The sequence below is a fragment of the Hyperoodon ampullatus genome (genome assembly GCF_949752795.1).
Source record: "Hyperoodon ampullatus genome assembly, chromosome: 3".
NCBI lineage: Eukaryota > Metazoa > Chordata > Mammalia > Artiodactyla > Ziphiidae > Hyperoodon > Hyperoodon ampullatus.
This window is the reverse complement of record NC_136916.1, coordinates 66174264-66189552: the sequence shown is the minus strand read 5'-3', so window position 1 is coordinate 66189552 and position 15289 is coordinate 66174264. Positions and strand designations below refer to the sequence as shown.

The following is a 15289-nucleotide window of genomic DNA, read 5'->3' as shown; positions in this document are numbered from 1 at the left end:
GGTAGTGTCCTAAGGAATTGACAAGCCTTTTAGAACTTCCAAGGGATCACTGCATATTCTTTCTAAAAGACCATTCAAAATTAAATTTATCAGGATAAACAACTAAAGAATATACATAAGGAACTACTCAGTCCGTCTATCTGATCAATCTTTACTAAGTACTACATATATCATAAGGCACTCCATATTACTTTATCAATTGACTCCTTTATAGTTTTTTTAATACTACGCTTTCTTCTAATTCAATGTTCCATCTTCTATTTCTCAGATACCACCTAAAGAGAAGCTGCAGCATCTAAACATGGTTATGTAGCTTAATTCAGCAATAACAGCTGTGTGTAGCCTACAGCAGAAGAAATTGGTCTGTGACCTTTAAAATGTTATTCCTCAATCCAGAGCCCAGTTTCTTCATCTTCAAACTGAAGGAGACAAACTAGATCAATGGTTTTCAAACTATACTCCATCCAGGGAGGCACCTCAAGAACCACCGCATAGAATAAAGTAAGAACCAGGCAGGTAGGGCTGCCAGAATGGTCTCCAGCTTTGCTTTAACCAAATTAACCAAACTAATATTATAGAGCCCTGTACTAAGATAAAATTGTATTTAAAATTCAAGAAACCTCTATGATGTAGGTACCATTATTATCCTGACTTTACAGATGAGGGAATTGGAGCTTAGTGGCTACATAGCTAAGAAACAGAGCCAGGTTAAAGTCCAGGTAGTTGGACTCCAGATTTGGGGTTTTTAATTACCAGCTCTCATCAAAGCACCATCATTTTTAGCTGTTTTATATATGGGTCATTCCTGTAATATTTCACTTAGCAAATTTTCTCTTGTTTAAAAAAAATAGCACTGGTCAAAAAGAAACAAAAAGATGATATCAAAGGCCTCTTTTCCAGCTCTAAAATTCTGTAACCCTAAAATCCTATTTTAAATAGAAGTGGTATAGAATATCACAAAAGATACAAAAAACACTGCTACTTAAATTAAAATTAATTCATGCAGACCAGTGCCACCATAAATTCTTGGTCATCAACCTTATCTGGGCCCTCTGCCTGGCAATGTTACTATGACATCCTTGTTGGCACTCTCACTCACTCTCCACAGCAACTATTTCCAATATCCCCTTCCGACATTTTTCAAACTGCCAACATAGTCTGCTCCTTACTCTCAGAAGAAAGCCTCACTTCTTACTTCGCAATGAAAACTGAAGCCATCAGAAGAGAACTGCTTCCCCTTCCTGATATCCAACATAGAAATTCCCGCCCCTGCTCTATCTATCACAGTAGAAGCTGCTGCAGGTCCTTCCTCCTGGATCTGATCCCTTCATCTGGACTCTGGATTCCATCCTCTCAAATCTAGTCAAACACTTCATTCTGTAATCACCTCTCAGTAACGTTTCCAACCTCTCCCACCTCTCCCTTCTCCTTCCCATCAACTTTAAAACATGTTTGAAGCTCTCCCAATTTTAATGAAACCCAAAATTAAAAATCCATTATCCCACCTTTCACTCCAGCTAATTCCTCATCTCCCATACACACCTCAACTACTGTACTTGTATCCTGGCTTCTGCACTCACCAAAATTACCAACAAATACTTTTCATGCTTACTTCTTCTCTCAAAATGTGTGAAATTACTGACTAGTCCATTCTTACTTCCATTGCTTAATTTATAATTTATCATCTATATAAAAATGACAGATATATAGACAGAGATAGAGGTATCAAATCTCTCTCCTAAGTGCTAGACCTATATAATTAGGTTACACCTGCATAACCAATTGCTTAACTTGTCTCATCAATCACTCACCAACTCAGCAAATCCAAATCTTAACTCACCTTTCCCTTGATCCTCCAGCCCCCTCCCATACTGCTTCTCTGGAGTTCTACAGGGGATGCACCACCCCCTAACCAGTTGCCCAAACCATGATCTGAGAGTCATATCTGGGTTTTTCCCTCAATTCTCACAGCCAATCAACCACTAAAGCTGTAACAATTCTTCCTTCTAAATATAGTATCTCCTAACTCCACTCACTTCTCTCCATCTTTAATTCCACTACCTAGTGCAGGTCATTAACCCTCTCTTATTACTCCAACTGACTCCCAAACCAACTTTGCTCCCCTCCAATCCATTTCTCTCAGTGAACTTTCAAGGATAAAAATCCAACATGTTATTCTCCTGCTCAAACAAGTCAACTGCTTCCTGCCTCCTTAGGATGTGGTAAACTAGACTCCTTAGATTGGCTTACCAGGCATTTATTCTATGGCCTGATCTACCTCCCTAGCCATATATCTTTTGCTCTATTTATAACTTACTTTCGGATACTTGAACTTGCCCTGCTCTCTCTGACCTTTAGCCTGTCCTCACGTTGTTCCCTCTGACTTAAGGACCTCTTCCTCTATTACCGGATTAGCTTCCAGTTAATCATCCTTAGGTTTTCTGCTTAAATGCCAACCCCTCCAAGAAACTTTTGTACAGTGTTGTGGTAAAGAGTACAGGCTCTAGAGCTCCCCTGCCTGTTCTTGTTTTTTGTTTTTGTTTTTAAATTTTCTGGCTGCACTGTGCGGCCTGCAGGATCTTAGTTCCCCAACCAATGATCGATCCTGGGTCCGGACAGTGAAAGTGCAGAGTCCGATCCACTGGACAGCCAGGGAATTCCTGCCTGGGTTTAAATCCCACCTCCACCATTACTTCTTTGTGCCTCAGTTCCCAGATCATAAAATGTAGATGATGATAACAACAGTAATAATCTCAGAGTTGTTGGGAGGATTAAATTAGTAATTGTAAAATAAAGCTCTTGGGATAGTTCCTGGAACATAATAAATGCTCAATAAACGTTAGCATGAAAGCTTCCGTGGATCTCCTCCAACTGGTTAACTTTCCTAGCACCAACACAGTACCCTGAATCGACTTCATTACAGCACTTGACTACACGCACCTGATTACTTTGTCTTCCCTTCTTGATTTTGAGTACAGAGGTCATGTCTGGTCTTCTCACCGCTACAACCCCAGCTTCTACTTCAATGTCTAGCACAGAGTAGATGTCTAATAAATGAGTTGAACATTGTTTCTAAAAACTTCTTCATCAAAAGGATAACAAGCCACAGACTGGGAGAAAATATTTGCAAAAAAAATATCTGATACAGGACTGTTATCTAAAATACACAAAGGACTCTTAAAACTCAACAATAGGAAACAAACTGATTTAAATATGGGCAAAAGTTCTGAATAGACACCTCACCAAAGGAAATATACAGACAGTAAGTAAGCACACGTAAAGATGCTCTACATCATATGTCATTAGGGAACTGCAAATTAAAACAAGAATGAGATACCACTACACATCTATTAGAATGGTGAAAATCCAAAACACTGACACCACCAAATGTTGGTGAGGACATGAAGTAATGGGAACTCTGGTGTAAATTCAAAATGGTATAGCCACTTTGGAAGACAGTTTGGCGTTTTCTCACAAAACTAAACATACTCTTGCCATACAATCCAGCAGTCACACTCTTTGGTATTTACCCAAATGAGTTGAAAACTTACATCCACACAATGGGACTTCCCTGGTGGTCCAGGGGTTAAGACTTTGGACTTCCACTGTAGGGGGGTGGGTTCCATCCCTGGTCAGGGAACTAAGATCCCACATGCTGTGTGGTGTGGCCAAAACAAAACTTACGTCCACACAAAAACCTGCACACGGATATCTATGAAAGCTTTATTCATAATTGCCAAAACTTAGTAGCAATCAAAACGTCCTTCAGGGGACTTCCCTGGTGGTGCAGTGGTTAAGACTCCGTGCTCCCAACACGGGGGCCCAGGTTCGATCCCTCGTCAGGTAACTAGATCCCACATGCATGCCGCAACTAAAAGTTCACATGCCACAACTAAGGAGTCCGCAAGCTGCAACTAAGGAGCCTGCCTGCCGCAACTAAGGAGCCCTCAAGCCACAACTAAGGAGCCCTCGAGCCGCAACTAAGAAGCCTATCAGCCACAACTAAAGTCCAGTGCAACCTAATTAATTAATTTAAAAAAAAAAAGTCCTTCAGTAGGTGAATGGATAAACTGTGGTACCACTCAGCAAATGGAGTACTAGTCAATGCTTTAAAATTAAAAAAAGAGCTATCAGACCATGAAAAGGCATGGAGGAACTGTAAATGCATATTACTAAGTGAAAGAAGACAGTCTGAAAATGCTACATACTATACAGTTTGACCAATGTGACATGCTGGAAAGGAAGAGCTATGGAGACAGGAAAAAGATCAGTAGTTGCCAGAGGTTGGCAGGGAAAGGGCAGAGCACAGAGGATTTTAGGGCAATTAAACTATTCTGTATACTATAACAGTGGATACTTATCACTGTACATTTGTCAAAACCCATAGAATGTGTAACACCAAGAGTGAACACTAACGTAAACTATGGATTTTGGATGATAATGATGTGTCACTGTAGGTGCTTCAATTGTAACAAATGTACCACTCTGGTGCAGGACATTGATAGTGAGGGAGGGAAGAAGGGGTAATATGGGAATGCTCTGTACTTTCTGCTCAATTTTGCTATGAACCTAAAACTGCTCCAAAAAATAAAGTCTATTTTTAAAAAATCTTCTGTTGCTTTAAAAGCATCCTTTTAAACTTCTACTTTATACACCGAGCTATAAAAAAATAATTTTAAGACTCTAGATTAGTTACTCCTCAAGGTTATTCATTTGAACCACAGAAAATGATGCGAATAACTGTTTTCTTGATTCTCCTGAGAATGAACATAGCTAGGACCATTCCAGATTCACAGGTAAGAAGTTATTTCATTACATACAGTGAATGCTTAAGGATTATAAATGTTTGTTGCCACTTTACACTTAGATCTTCCTTTTGTGTGTGTGGATGTGCAAGAAGGTTTATTGGGGAGTAATACTCTTGAGAACGACGCTCGGGAGGCATCAAGGAAATAGAACTGGGCAGTGGAAGAAGCTGAACTGCAATGTTGCAGTGCAGTCACTACAAAGCTCTCGGCTGATCTCACAAGGAACCCTGGAACTAGGATGGCCCTTCAGAGTTGTCCAGAACTGAAGCAAGGGGGCCACAGACTTTGCGTGGTTTTTTTGGGGTTTTTTTAAAGAATAATCAAACTAACATGACTGACGCGTTCTTTTATTTCTAATTCAACCCTGGAAATAACGCCATGTTTTTAAAAAAAGCAAGATATGATCAAATAAGAACACATACAATATGTACAGAATTAAAACAATGGTAAACAGGTGATTTAAGATAGCCAAAACTCAAAAATGAAGTGGCCTTTTTATCTAAAGAAAATCCTTCACCCTTACTACTTCATCAGCCAATAACAACAGTTGTAAAGCACCTTAGTTTACAAAGCAATTTCACAGGTTTCTCTAGCCCCCTAACTAGATTAATCCTCTCCCCAATTACATATTCCCCTAACACCCTATACACCTTTCTGTCACAATGATCACACTTAAAATAATGTGTTCAATATTTGTCTCTCCCAGTCTGTTTGCACCACGTGGGCAGGGACTAGGTCTGTCTCATTCTCCACTGTGAACTCGGTATCTATCTGTGAGCGTGACACATAGTGGGCATTCAATGAATGCTTAGTGAAAAGTTTCCCCCTAAATGATCAAAAACTAAAAAAGCAACCATTTTCCTCTCATTGATAATTTAATTATCTAAGCAGTTAATATGTGTATCTACCAAGAACAGTACGCAAACTTGCTAAATCCCTAAAGAAATACCCCATCATACTTTTACAGAACTTATCTAGACTACTAACTAGACTTAGTTCCAAACAGTAAAATGTGACGTTTTTTTCTGCATACCTGCCACATACCCTTGTTAAGTTGACTGGTCTTAATGAGACAGTATTCTTGAAGATAGGGTTAAAGGGGTCTTCATCCTCTCTCCACCCTTTCAGAGCCAGACTTCTTGAAAACAACGTCCTTAAGCATAAACTCTGCTGCCTCACCTCACTCTTTCTCCCTTACTCACAGCAAACCAGCTTTCACTTGCACTACAGCACGGAATCCAGTCTCTTCAAAGTCACCAACAACCTGGGATAGCTAAGTCCAGTGAACACATTTTGGTCCTTCTCTTATTCAACCTTAACAGTTTTGACACTGTTTTTGCTTTTCAGTGTTTTTAGGAGCAACAAAGGAGATTCACTGCTCAGGTGCTCCTGCTGTGCCTTTAACTGTGTGTTCAGGTAGTAAACTACCACAGGTGTTAGAAGAAAAAAAAAAGTTGGACTCTTAACTCCCTACTGTACAAACCCACTCAAAACCTAAAGTAGTAAGAATAAGTTTAATCTACCTCCCCCACCTTTGAAAACTAAGTGGGGTAATGGTAAGGGGGTGAGGGTCATTTTGCTTAACTCAAAAATTAAAAAGCAGGAAAAAACTATAAAATCTTTCCAACTTCTACTGAAAAAGATAAATAATATATAATTAAAGTTACCCATCCCTATTTTAACATATATTTTGTAATTTAAAAATGTATATTACATTTCTGTACTTTAACCTCCTTAGTAATAAAATATGGTAGCTTTTAATCATGACTAGAAATGTCATATGACATTGATTATATTATTAAAAACAGTCAATTTACTTCACTTTAAAAACAGACAAGACCCTTAAGTAGACACGTTGGCAGGAAGCATAATTTTACGGAATTCCCCTTATGCAATAAAATGTTTTAGTACCACATAAAACTTGGCTTTCTTCTTTCAAAAGAAATTAAAATTTGAATGTGAATTACAGAGTTCAATCTCATTCATCAATGATAGACCGTGGACTCTGAAAAATGTCATGTTCCTTCATACCAGTTTCAGAGCTTCTGAATCAAGGTAGATATGCCTCCTGTCTGGCAATGAATATAGTAACAGGAAGACTCAAATAACCTTGAAAAGTGTTGCTTCAATCTCCATGTAAAACATCTCTTTGGTATCTTAGTCAACAAATCAATTTCAAATGCAAATGAGTAAAATAATACTAATAATTCAAATCAATAACCCTGCAAGAATGTTAACTACCTGTTTTCCTCTTATTGTGTTCCCCAGCTCTTTATTGTAGATGGAAAACTTTCATTAACAGATAACATTGAGGACCACCCCCACACACACATCAAGAGATGAAGGACTTTGCTCAAGGCCACAAATAAATCAAAATGAAAATGGAATTTAGATACCAAATGTGAGTCATTTAACTTACATTCTAACAGTTTAAGGTATCTTTTTTTTTCACTAGTTGCAATAAATTTACCATCTTAACCATTTTTAAATGTACAGTTTAATAGTGTTAGCTATATTCACATTATGATGTTAACAGTTTAATCTTTTAATAGATAAATCTATTATTAAAAATATGGTTTTGTAGAAACATATCTTCCTGAATTTACTCATGGTTAGCTACAGAACAATTTATTTAAATTGCAAGAGTGAAGATTCAGATAACTCATTTTGACTTTATGGTATCATAAATATAAGTAAACAGGAGCCAGACTGAAGGGACTTGCACTTTAGAAATCTGTGACAACTTGAGCACCAAAACATTTAAGAGTAGTAATGGATGAAGTAACCTACTGAATGAAGTAAGGATCCATGAGTCCATAAATAAATACATCAATAAGCAAGAAGGAAATGTTCTTTCTTATAATAATACAAAGCTAATAAAAGTAGAAGGAATGGACTTCTCTGGTGGCGCAGTGGTTAAGAATCCGCCTGCCAATGCAGGGGACATGGGTTTGAGCCCTGGTCTGGGAAGATCCCACATGCCGTGGAGCAACTAAGCCCATGCGCCACAACTACTGAGCCTGCGCTCTAGAGCCCACGAGTCACAACTACTGAGCCCACGTGCCACAACTACAGAAGCCCGCACGCCTAGCGCCTGTTCTCTGCAACAAGAGAAGCCACTGCAATGAGAAGCCCGCGCACGGCAACGAAGAGCAGCCCCTGCTCGCCACAACTAGAGAAAGCCCGCGTGCAGCAACGAAGACCCAACGCAGCCAAAAATAAAATAAAATTGATTAATTAATTTTAAAAAAAGTAGAAGGAATGATGAAATTAGAAAAATCACTATTTTACATCACAGTACTCATTTCTCAGGCAAGAATCATCAACAGATAAGACTAATGGGTGAAAGTCTGATGAGAAACAGAAGAGTTACATAGTTTCAATGTATCTCTCCACAAATTAGTTAAAAATCACGAACGGATGAGTAGTAATTTGATAGTGGAGAAACCTGCTGAACACTTTAGCCAAGTAATTAACATCACCAATAATGGGATAAACCAACATTATGAGCCTCCTAATATGATGCACTGAGAACACAATACCACTTCTGTGATACTCCTGCCAGTACATAACCTGAAACTAATCAGAGGAAACACCAGACAAACCTAAATCGGGGGACAGTCAACAAAATAAAAGGCCTGTACTCTTCAAAAATGTCAATGCCATCAAAGCCAAAGAAAGGCTGAGGAGTTTTCTAAAAAAGACTGAAGAGACATGAGAACTAAATGCAAGGCATGATCCCAGAGTATCCTAGACCAGAATAAGAAATACTGCTACAGATGCAAACCATTACATACAGAATGGATAAACAACAAGGTCCTATTGTAGAGCACAGGGAACTGTATTCAGTATCCTGAGATAAACCATAATGGAAAAGAATATAAAAAAGAATGTGTACACACACACACATATATAAATGAATCACTTTGCTGTACTGCAGAAATTAACACACTGTAAATCAACTATACTTCAACTAAAAAACAACAATAAAAAAATACTGCCACAAATGAGTAACAATTGGTAATACTTGAGTAATATCTACAGATCATAGTATTGTATCATTGTTAAACTTGCTGATTTTGCCAATTATACTGTGATAATGAAAGATGAACCTCCTTGTTCATAGGAAATATACTGAATTATTTAGGAGTATAGAGCATGTCTGCAACATACATATTATATCAGAAAAATAATACGTATATATGAGGAGAGAGAAAGCAAATGTGCCAAACTGTTAATAGCTGGTGAAACTCAGCAAAGGGTTTTGAGAATTCTTTGTACTATTCTTGCAACTTTTCTGTAAGCTTGAAATTTCTAAATTTTTAAAGTTAAATATGTATGTGTATTTATGTATCCATTTTACAAGTGTTCCCACCGTTTTCCTATACCCTTGAAATTCAAATCTCTCAAATGTTCTTAATGACTTTAGAGGAGCTACTCTACTTAGCATGACTTCAAACCCTGAAAATAAAGTCAAGGTCAAAGTCTTTGGCAAACCACAGAAAAGGTTTGGAAATACTGCCTATGTATATTGGCAGTGTTTATAATGACTTAAGCTAGTCATTCCATTTTTTTCTGGTAGTGCTACAAAATAACTGAGTCCTAAATTCCCCCTCCACAACTATTTCACTTATGCCAGACTTCTAACCTGTCCACATAACTACCTTCCAATTACTGTATAGGTAAGAATCTGGCTCTGATACCTGGAACTTTGCCAAATCCATGACTTTAACTTTTTTATGTCTGAGTCGTCTGAGGAAAATTTCTGGGGAAGACTGAACACTGACCTGAAGGATGTGGGTTTGAACTTTGAGTGTATGGGGGGGCGGGGGCGGGGTGGGGTTGGGCTTTTGTTTTTTAAGGGAACAAGAATACATAAGAAAAGGGCCTACAGATATCTAGAAATACTGCCAACTATGTTTCAGGGAGAAAATCCCAGCGGTGGGTACGAAAACATGCATGCACAAGAAAAATTGTAGAAAAAATACAAAACGTCAGGAAAGTTTCTGACCCAAGTTTAGCAATCTTGTCACTTAACCATCAGAATATCTACAGAATCTACAATATAAATGGTTACTTGACTTGTAATTGGTCAATCTCCAAATACTACTGTCCCAAATACTACTGTCCCATTGCATTAGGACAAACACATATTTTCTATCAGTCTTTCTCACAATAGCAAAATGTGGTAAACTCATGATTTGTAACTAATGAAAGCATCAAAAACTTACCGCTACCAATAATCGTTCCCTAGCTATTTAACCAGCAATCTGCTGGTTTAAAAGCAGGTCAGCTTGTAGTAAAAAGACGCCTGCCTTTCAAAACTGGCTACAGCTGTCAGTACAATCACCTAAACGCAGCACTGCCCCATTAGCCAGAGAGCAGAACGAGTTTCCAAAACCACATTGCCCCTCGCTCGCCCCAGCACTTGACAGTGAGTGGATTCGAAGAGCCGCAATGCACCCAGGGAAAATGTTTAATTCTTCCAGAAACGTCACCTTCCAAGCTGAATTCAGGTTTTAAACTTTTTCCAAGAGGACATCCCGGCGGCGACATTTTCCTCCCTCGGGTGAAGATTCCCCGGGGACTCAGCTGCTCGCTCCCCGCCAAAGGTGGAGAAACTGGCGGCCTGTCAGTGCTGGAGGCTGGGAGAGGGGCTGGGAAGAAGACAGGGAGGAGGAGGGGCAGCGGGAGCGCAGGCTCAGTACTCTGACCTCTGACCTCGACCCCCACCTGGCGGCCCGGAATGAGGCAAGGGAAGGCCCCAGCACTTTGAGCCCGGGCCCCAGGCCGGGCTGGGCCTGCCAGTGAGAGGGCCAGTCAGGTCCGGGGGTGGCGGTGACCTTCGCCCAGATCTTCACAGGGACAGCAGATCGAGGCTGGACCGTCACCGGGCTCGACCCTTCCCGCCCGGACTCACCGCCCGCCGGAGCTGCCCAGGAGCCACCGCTCGGAACATGGTCACTGCACCCGTTCGCTTCACACTAGCCGAGAACGTACCCAACTGCACCGCCTCCGCTAGTCACCGTAACGCTCGCGAGACTCGGGAACGAGAGCGGACGCCCCGGCGAGGAGAGCGAGCTCGCGGTTTCTGCCTGCCTATTGGGCGGTCGCGCAGCCAATGGGGACGGCGGAAAGTTAGGGGCTGGACTTGGGAGTGGGGCAAAGGTGAGGCTGCCAACTAGGAGACGTAGGCTGAAGCCAGGCTAAAGAAAGACCCGGGGGCCTCCCTGGTGGCGCAGTGGTTGAGAGTCCGCCTGCCGATGCAGGGGATACGGGTTCGTGCCCCGGTCTGGGAGGATCCCATATGCCGCGGAGCGGCTGGGCCCGTGAGCCATGGCTGCTGAGCCTGTGCATCCGGAGCCTGTGCATCCGGAGCCTGTGCTCCGCAACGGGAGAGGCCACAACAGTGAGAGGCCCGCGTACCACAAAAAAAAAAAAAAAAAAAAAAGAAAGACCCGGGCAAAGCGGTCAAACTGCCGACGACCGTAGCCCAGACTGTCTGCCAGCCCCAGTGTGCAACGCTTGTTGGACCGAACTTTCCCACTGAGCTGATGACGTCACTGTCCTGGCTTCCCAGACCTCTGGACGAAGTTCACCTCTCTCACTCTAATTATTCTTCTGCCTGTTCATTTGCTCACAGATATCAATGTTAACCCCTGCAATGTGCTAAACACCTTTTCCAGGTCAGGGGAATATAATAAAAGGATGCATAAAATGTTGACCTCACCAAACTCTGGAGGAAACATACGAGTAAACCTATTATTACTATTATGGGAGGAGGGATTCCTGGAATTGGTGATATTTGAGCTGGGTTCTAGAAGGAGGAAGCTCCGGAGCACAAACAGGGAAGGAACATGACAGGAAGGTCCAAGGACAAGGGGCAGAATGCTGTGTGCTGCCTGTAGAAGGAAGCAGATTGGGAAAGGTCTTGAATGAGGGAGTAACATGCGGCCCCACCCTAGCTCACTTCTCTCCCCACTCTTCCTATCCCGGGACAGGCCCACCCACACCCTGGCTTCAATGCTCTTGACTGCCAAATCTCTTCTGACCTTTGGATCCGCTTATCCACCTGCCTACTGGGCATCTCCTCAGGATGTTCCTCAACACCTCAGACCCACATATCCACAACTGACTGGGCGTTCCCTTCCAGACTTTATTCTCCTCCCGTATGCCCTTTCTCAGGGAATGCTTTCCACCTCCACCCAGCTGCTCAAGCCAAAAACCTGGGGGTCATACTTGACTTGTTTCTTCCTTTATTCCCTATCCTATGAGTCACTAAATTCTAGTGATTCCACTCCCAGAACAGCTCCCAAATCCATCCAGGACTCTCTTCTACCACACTCTGTGTTTGCACTGCTGCAGTTGCTTCTTTACTGTTCTCCCAGTTTCCAGTCTTCAATCCATCTCCCACTGCAACCAAAGGGCTCTTTCAAAAGAGCAAACTGGTGATGTTACTCCCCTGTTGAATACACTTCAATGGCTACCCATTGATTTTAGGATAAAATGCAAACCCCTTAACGTGATGTATAAACCCTGTGTGAGCTGATCTTTTCCTTCCTCTTTTACCCCCTTTCCATCTCCCATGGCCATACAGAATTTCCTCCACATCCTCCAATGCCCTATTCCTTCTGCCTCCCCACTCTCTTCCCCCTCCCTCTCCCCTTTACTCCTTCAACTGTTTAGTACTTATTCATTCTTGACATTTCAGCTTGGACTTTCCTCCCCCCAGTAACTCTGAATTAGACCTCTCTTCCACATGCCCCTATATCTGCCTGTACTTCACCTGTATATAGCAGCAATTGCCACATTGGTTGTAATGGCCTGGTTACTTGTCTGTCTCACCCATCTGACTGTAAGACCCGTAAAGGCAGAGTCTATCCTACTTTTTTTATTAATGTGTCTTCACACCTTGCACAGTGCCTGGCTCACAGGAGGCATTCATTCACTGTTTGTTGGATGAATCTGCAAATCAATGAGTGACTTGCTAAAGAGTCTGGACTTTAAGCAGGGGAGTGATACACTCAGAAATTGTCTCACTTCCCAATTTTGTAACCATCTACATTTCGATCCTTGTCGAGTCTACCAACAAATCCCACTGGCTCTACCTTCAAAAGATGTCCAGAATCCAACAACTTCCACCAACATGTCTTCATTCCTCCACCACTACCACCTCCCCTCAGGCCCTTATCGTCTCCCCCCTGGATCATGGAAGGAACCTCCTGACTGGTCTTTCTGTTTATACCTGTGCCTCCTGAAGTCTCCTCTCCAAACAGCAGACTGATTGTGTCCTCTGCTCAAAGCCCTCTTCTACCACTGCCCCCTCTGTCACTATGCCCCAACCGACCTCGCTGCTCCTTGTACACACCAAGCAGCTCCCATCTCTGGCCTTTGCACTCCTGTTGTTCCCTCTGCCTGAAATGCTCTCCCCTGGGGACCCACGTGCCTCTTTTTCTCACTTCATTCAGGTCTCTGTTCAAAAGCCACATTTTCAGAAAGGTCGACCTTGGCCACTCTATGATGTAAAACAGCCCCCCTCCTTCTGCACTCTCTGTCTGCTCGTTTGACTTTCCTTCTTGGCATTTATCACCACCTGACAGGATGCACGTTTCTATTCATTTGTGTTCCTTGCTAATCTCCCTGCACGGGAATGTAAATTCCCTGGAGCAAGAACTCTGAGCCAGCAAACATTCTAAGGGCCCTGTGCTTGGCTTTTGCTCTTGCCTCTGTCTGGAATTCCCTTCCCCACTCAACAGACCTCTATTCCACATTTAACACTCAGCTCACATGACATTTCTTCTGTGAGGCTTTCCCGAACCCTCTAGGATGAATGAACCCTTTCCTCTTCTTCACTCTCCTGGTTCTGTGACCATAAATTGAACATACGTTACATCCACTTAGAATATGTCTGCGCCCATGTGGTGGGCTGGGGCTCGGGACACCCTCAGTGAGTCTGCATGTGGGAGGGGCCGTTTAGTATTCCGTATATCAATGCATTTGCCTCCCAACCCAGTTTCCCAGTTGGACTCATAGTCCTATGGAAGTGGAAAGAAGAGGGAAGGGTGCTTTAAGTGAAAACTGCAAGGGGTATTTTACTAAAAGCGATGTAAAATGTGGTCCACAAAGCCACCTCCTCCCCTGCCTCCCCATCCATGACAAAGCAGAACACGAAAGAGGAGAGGAGCTTCCCCACCCCTCCCCACCTCCATCTCCCACCGGGCAGCTTTGGCACCACCCAGCCTCCAGTGAATCAGCAGCAGCTGTGCCCAGCAGAGGCGCGATGCCAACGGGGACAGGGTGGTTCCTGGCAGAGCCGAGCCAGAGCCAAGGAAGAGGCAGAAAACTGCCCAGGTCTATGATAACTGACCAGACCTGCGCATGAGCACAGAGGGGACGCCCCTTGGGACTTCACCGGGGAGTGGTGGGGAGTTCTATATTCACATGCAGGTCAACAACCACCGAAATGTGTGTACGAAAACATCTAACTTAGAGGGATTTCCCTGTAGATACTTGGGTGTCTGTTTTTCCCCCTCAGTTATGAGCTGCTCTGATGGCAAGACCCCGTGATTTTTATTATCTGGTTCGTGTTTAGTGAGTGTTTGTAGAAATGTTTGTCCAAAGAGAAAAGGGAGTAAGAGAGGGTGGGGAGAGGGAGGAAGGAGTTGCCACAGTCAAGCCCTGAAGACTTACTCCAGTCTCTTTGGAAAAAGCTCACCTCACCTCTTTCCTCTTCACAGGCCATTTTCAGGAGCAGCTTCTCCAGGATTTCTGGTGAAAACTTAAAAGAGGAGAGTTAGTGGGATGAACTACAGCCCCAGCTGCTGCAGCTCTCTTGGGGGGCCACACTCCTTCCTTGTCAGCCATGCTAAGCTCGCCTTACCATCAGCTGGCACCTCCTCTGGGCTCAGTGGTTTACCTGCTGATCTGAGCCCTTGACCACCGGGCCCTTCTTAGGCCAGGGTTGTTGTACTTGTCCATTTATCATCACAAGTGGGCAAGAGAGTACTGAGAAGCACCCAAGTGGATCAATCTTGGCCAACATGATGTCTCCTCTTCTTGCCTGCTGGTCCCTGCATACAAGGTGCCCAAAATGCCCAGGTGGCATCTGTAGCTAAATACTTCAGTGGGACTCTTACCATGTCCTTTGGTGAAAGATTCCCAGTTTGGAGTCAAAGACCTCTAACCCTGAAGGGCCCAGAGCTATGAGGTCTGGAAGCCCAATCTCCTCAAGAGCTCACTGAGAGTGATGGTAAAGTAGGCCCCTCCTGCTTCCACCCTTTGGTTCCTGGATCCACATATTCTTCCTGCTGGGGACACAGCACCATATAAAGGTCTTTGATTCAAGATGCACATGGCATCCTGGAGGATGAACCCCATCCTCATTAAGTATTGCCTCCAAGCTGGTGCTTCAAGTGGGCCTTCAGGGAGGTCATTCTGATGCCCTATCAGGCCAGCAGCTTCGGGGTGGTAGAGTGTGTGAC

General features: G+C 43.0%; 1 protein-coding gene across 2 annotated transcripts in view; it reads right to left on the bottom strand.

The window, feature by feature from the left end:
* ETFA (electron transfer flavoprotein subunit alpha) overlaps window positions 1–10767 on the bottom strand; it is a gene marked incomplete at its 5' end in the record, with an annotated part of 87233 nt that extends 76466 nt beyond the window's left edge. For both annotated transcript variants that reach the window (XM_079699915.1, XM_079699916.1), the window contains one exon: window positions 10729–10767. In XM_079699915.1, coding sequence (XP_079556041.1) covers window positions 10729–10767 — 39 coding nt within the window. The remainder of the gene's footprint in view (window positions 1–10728) is intronic.
* Between the last annotated feature and the right edge of the window lie 4522 nt (window positions 10768–15289).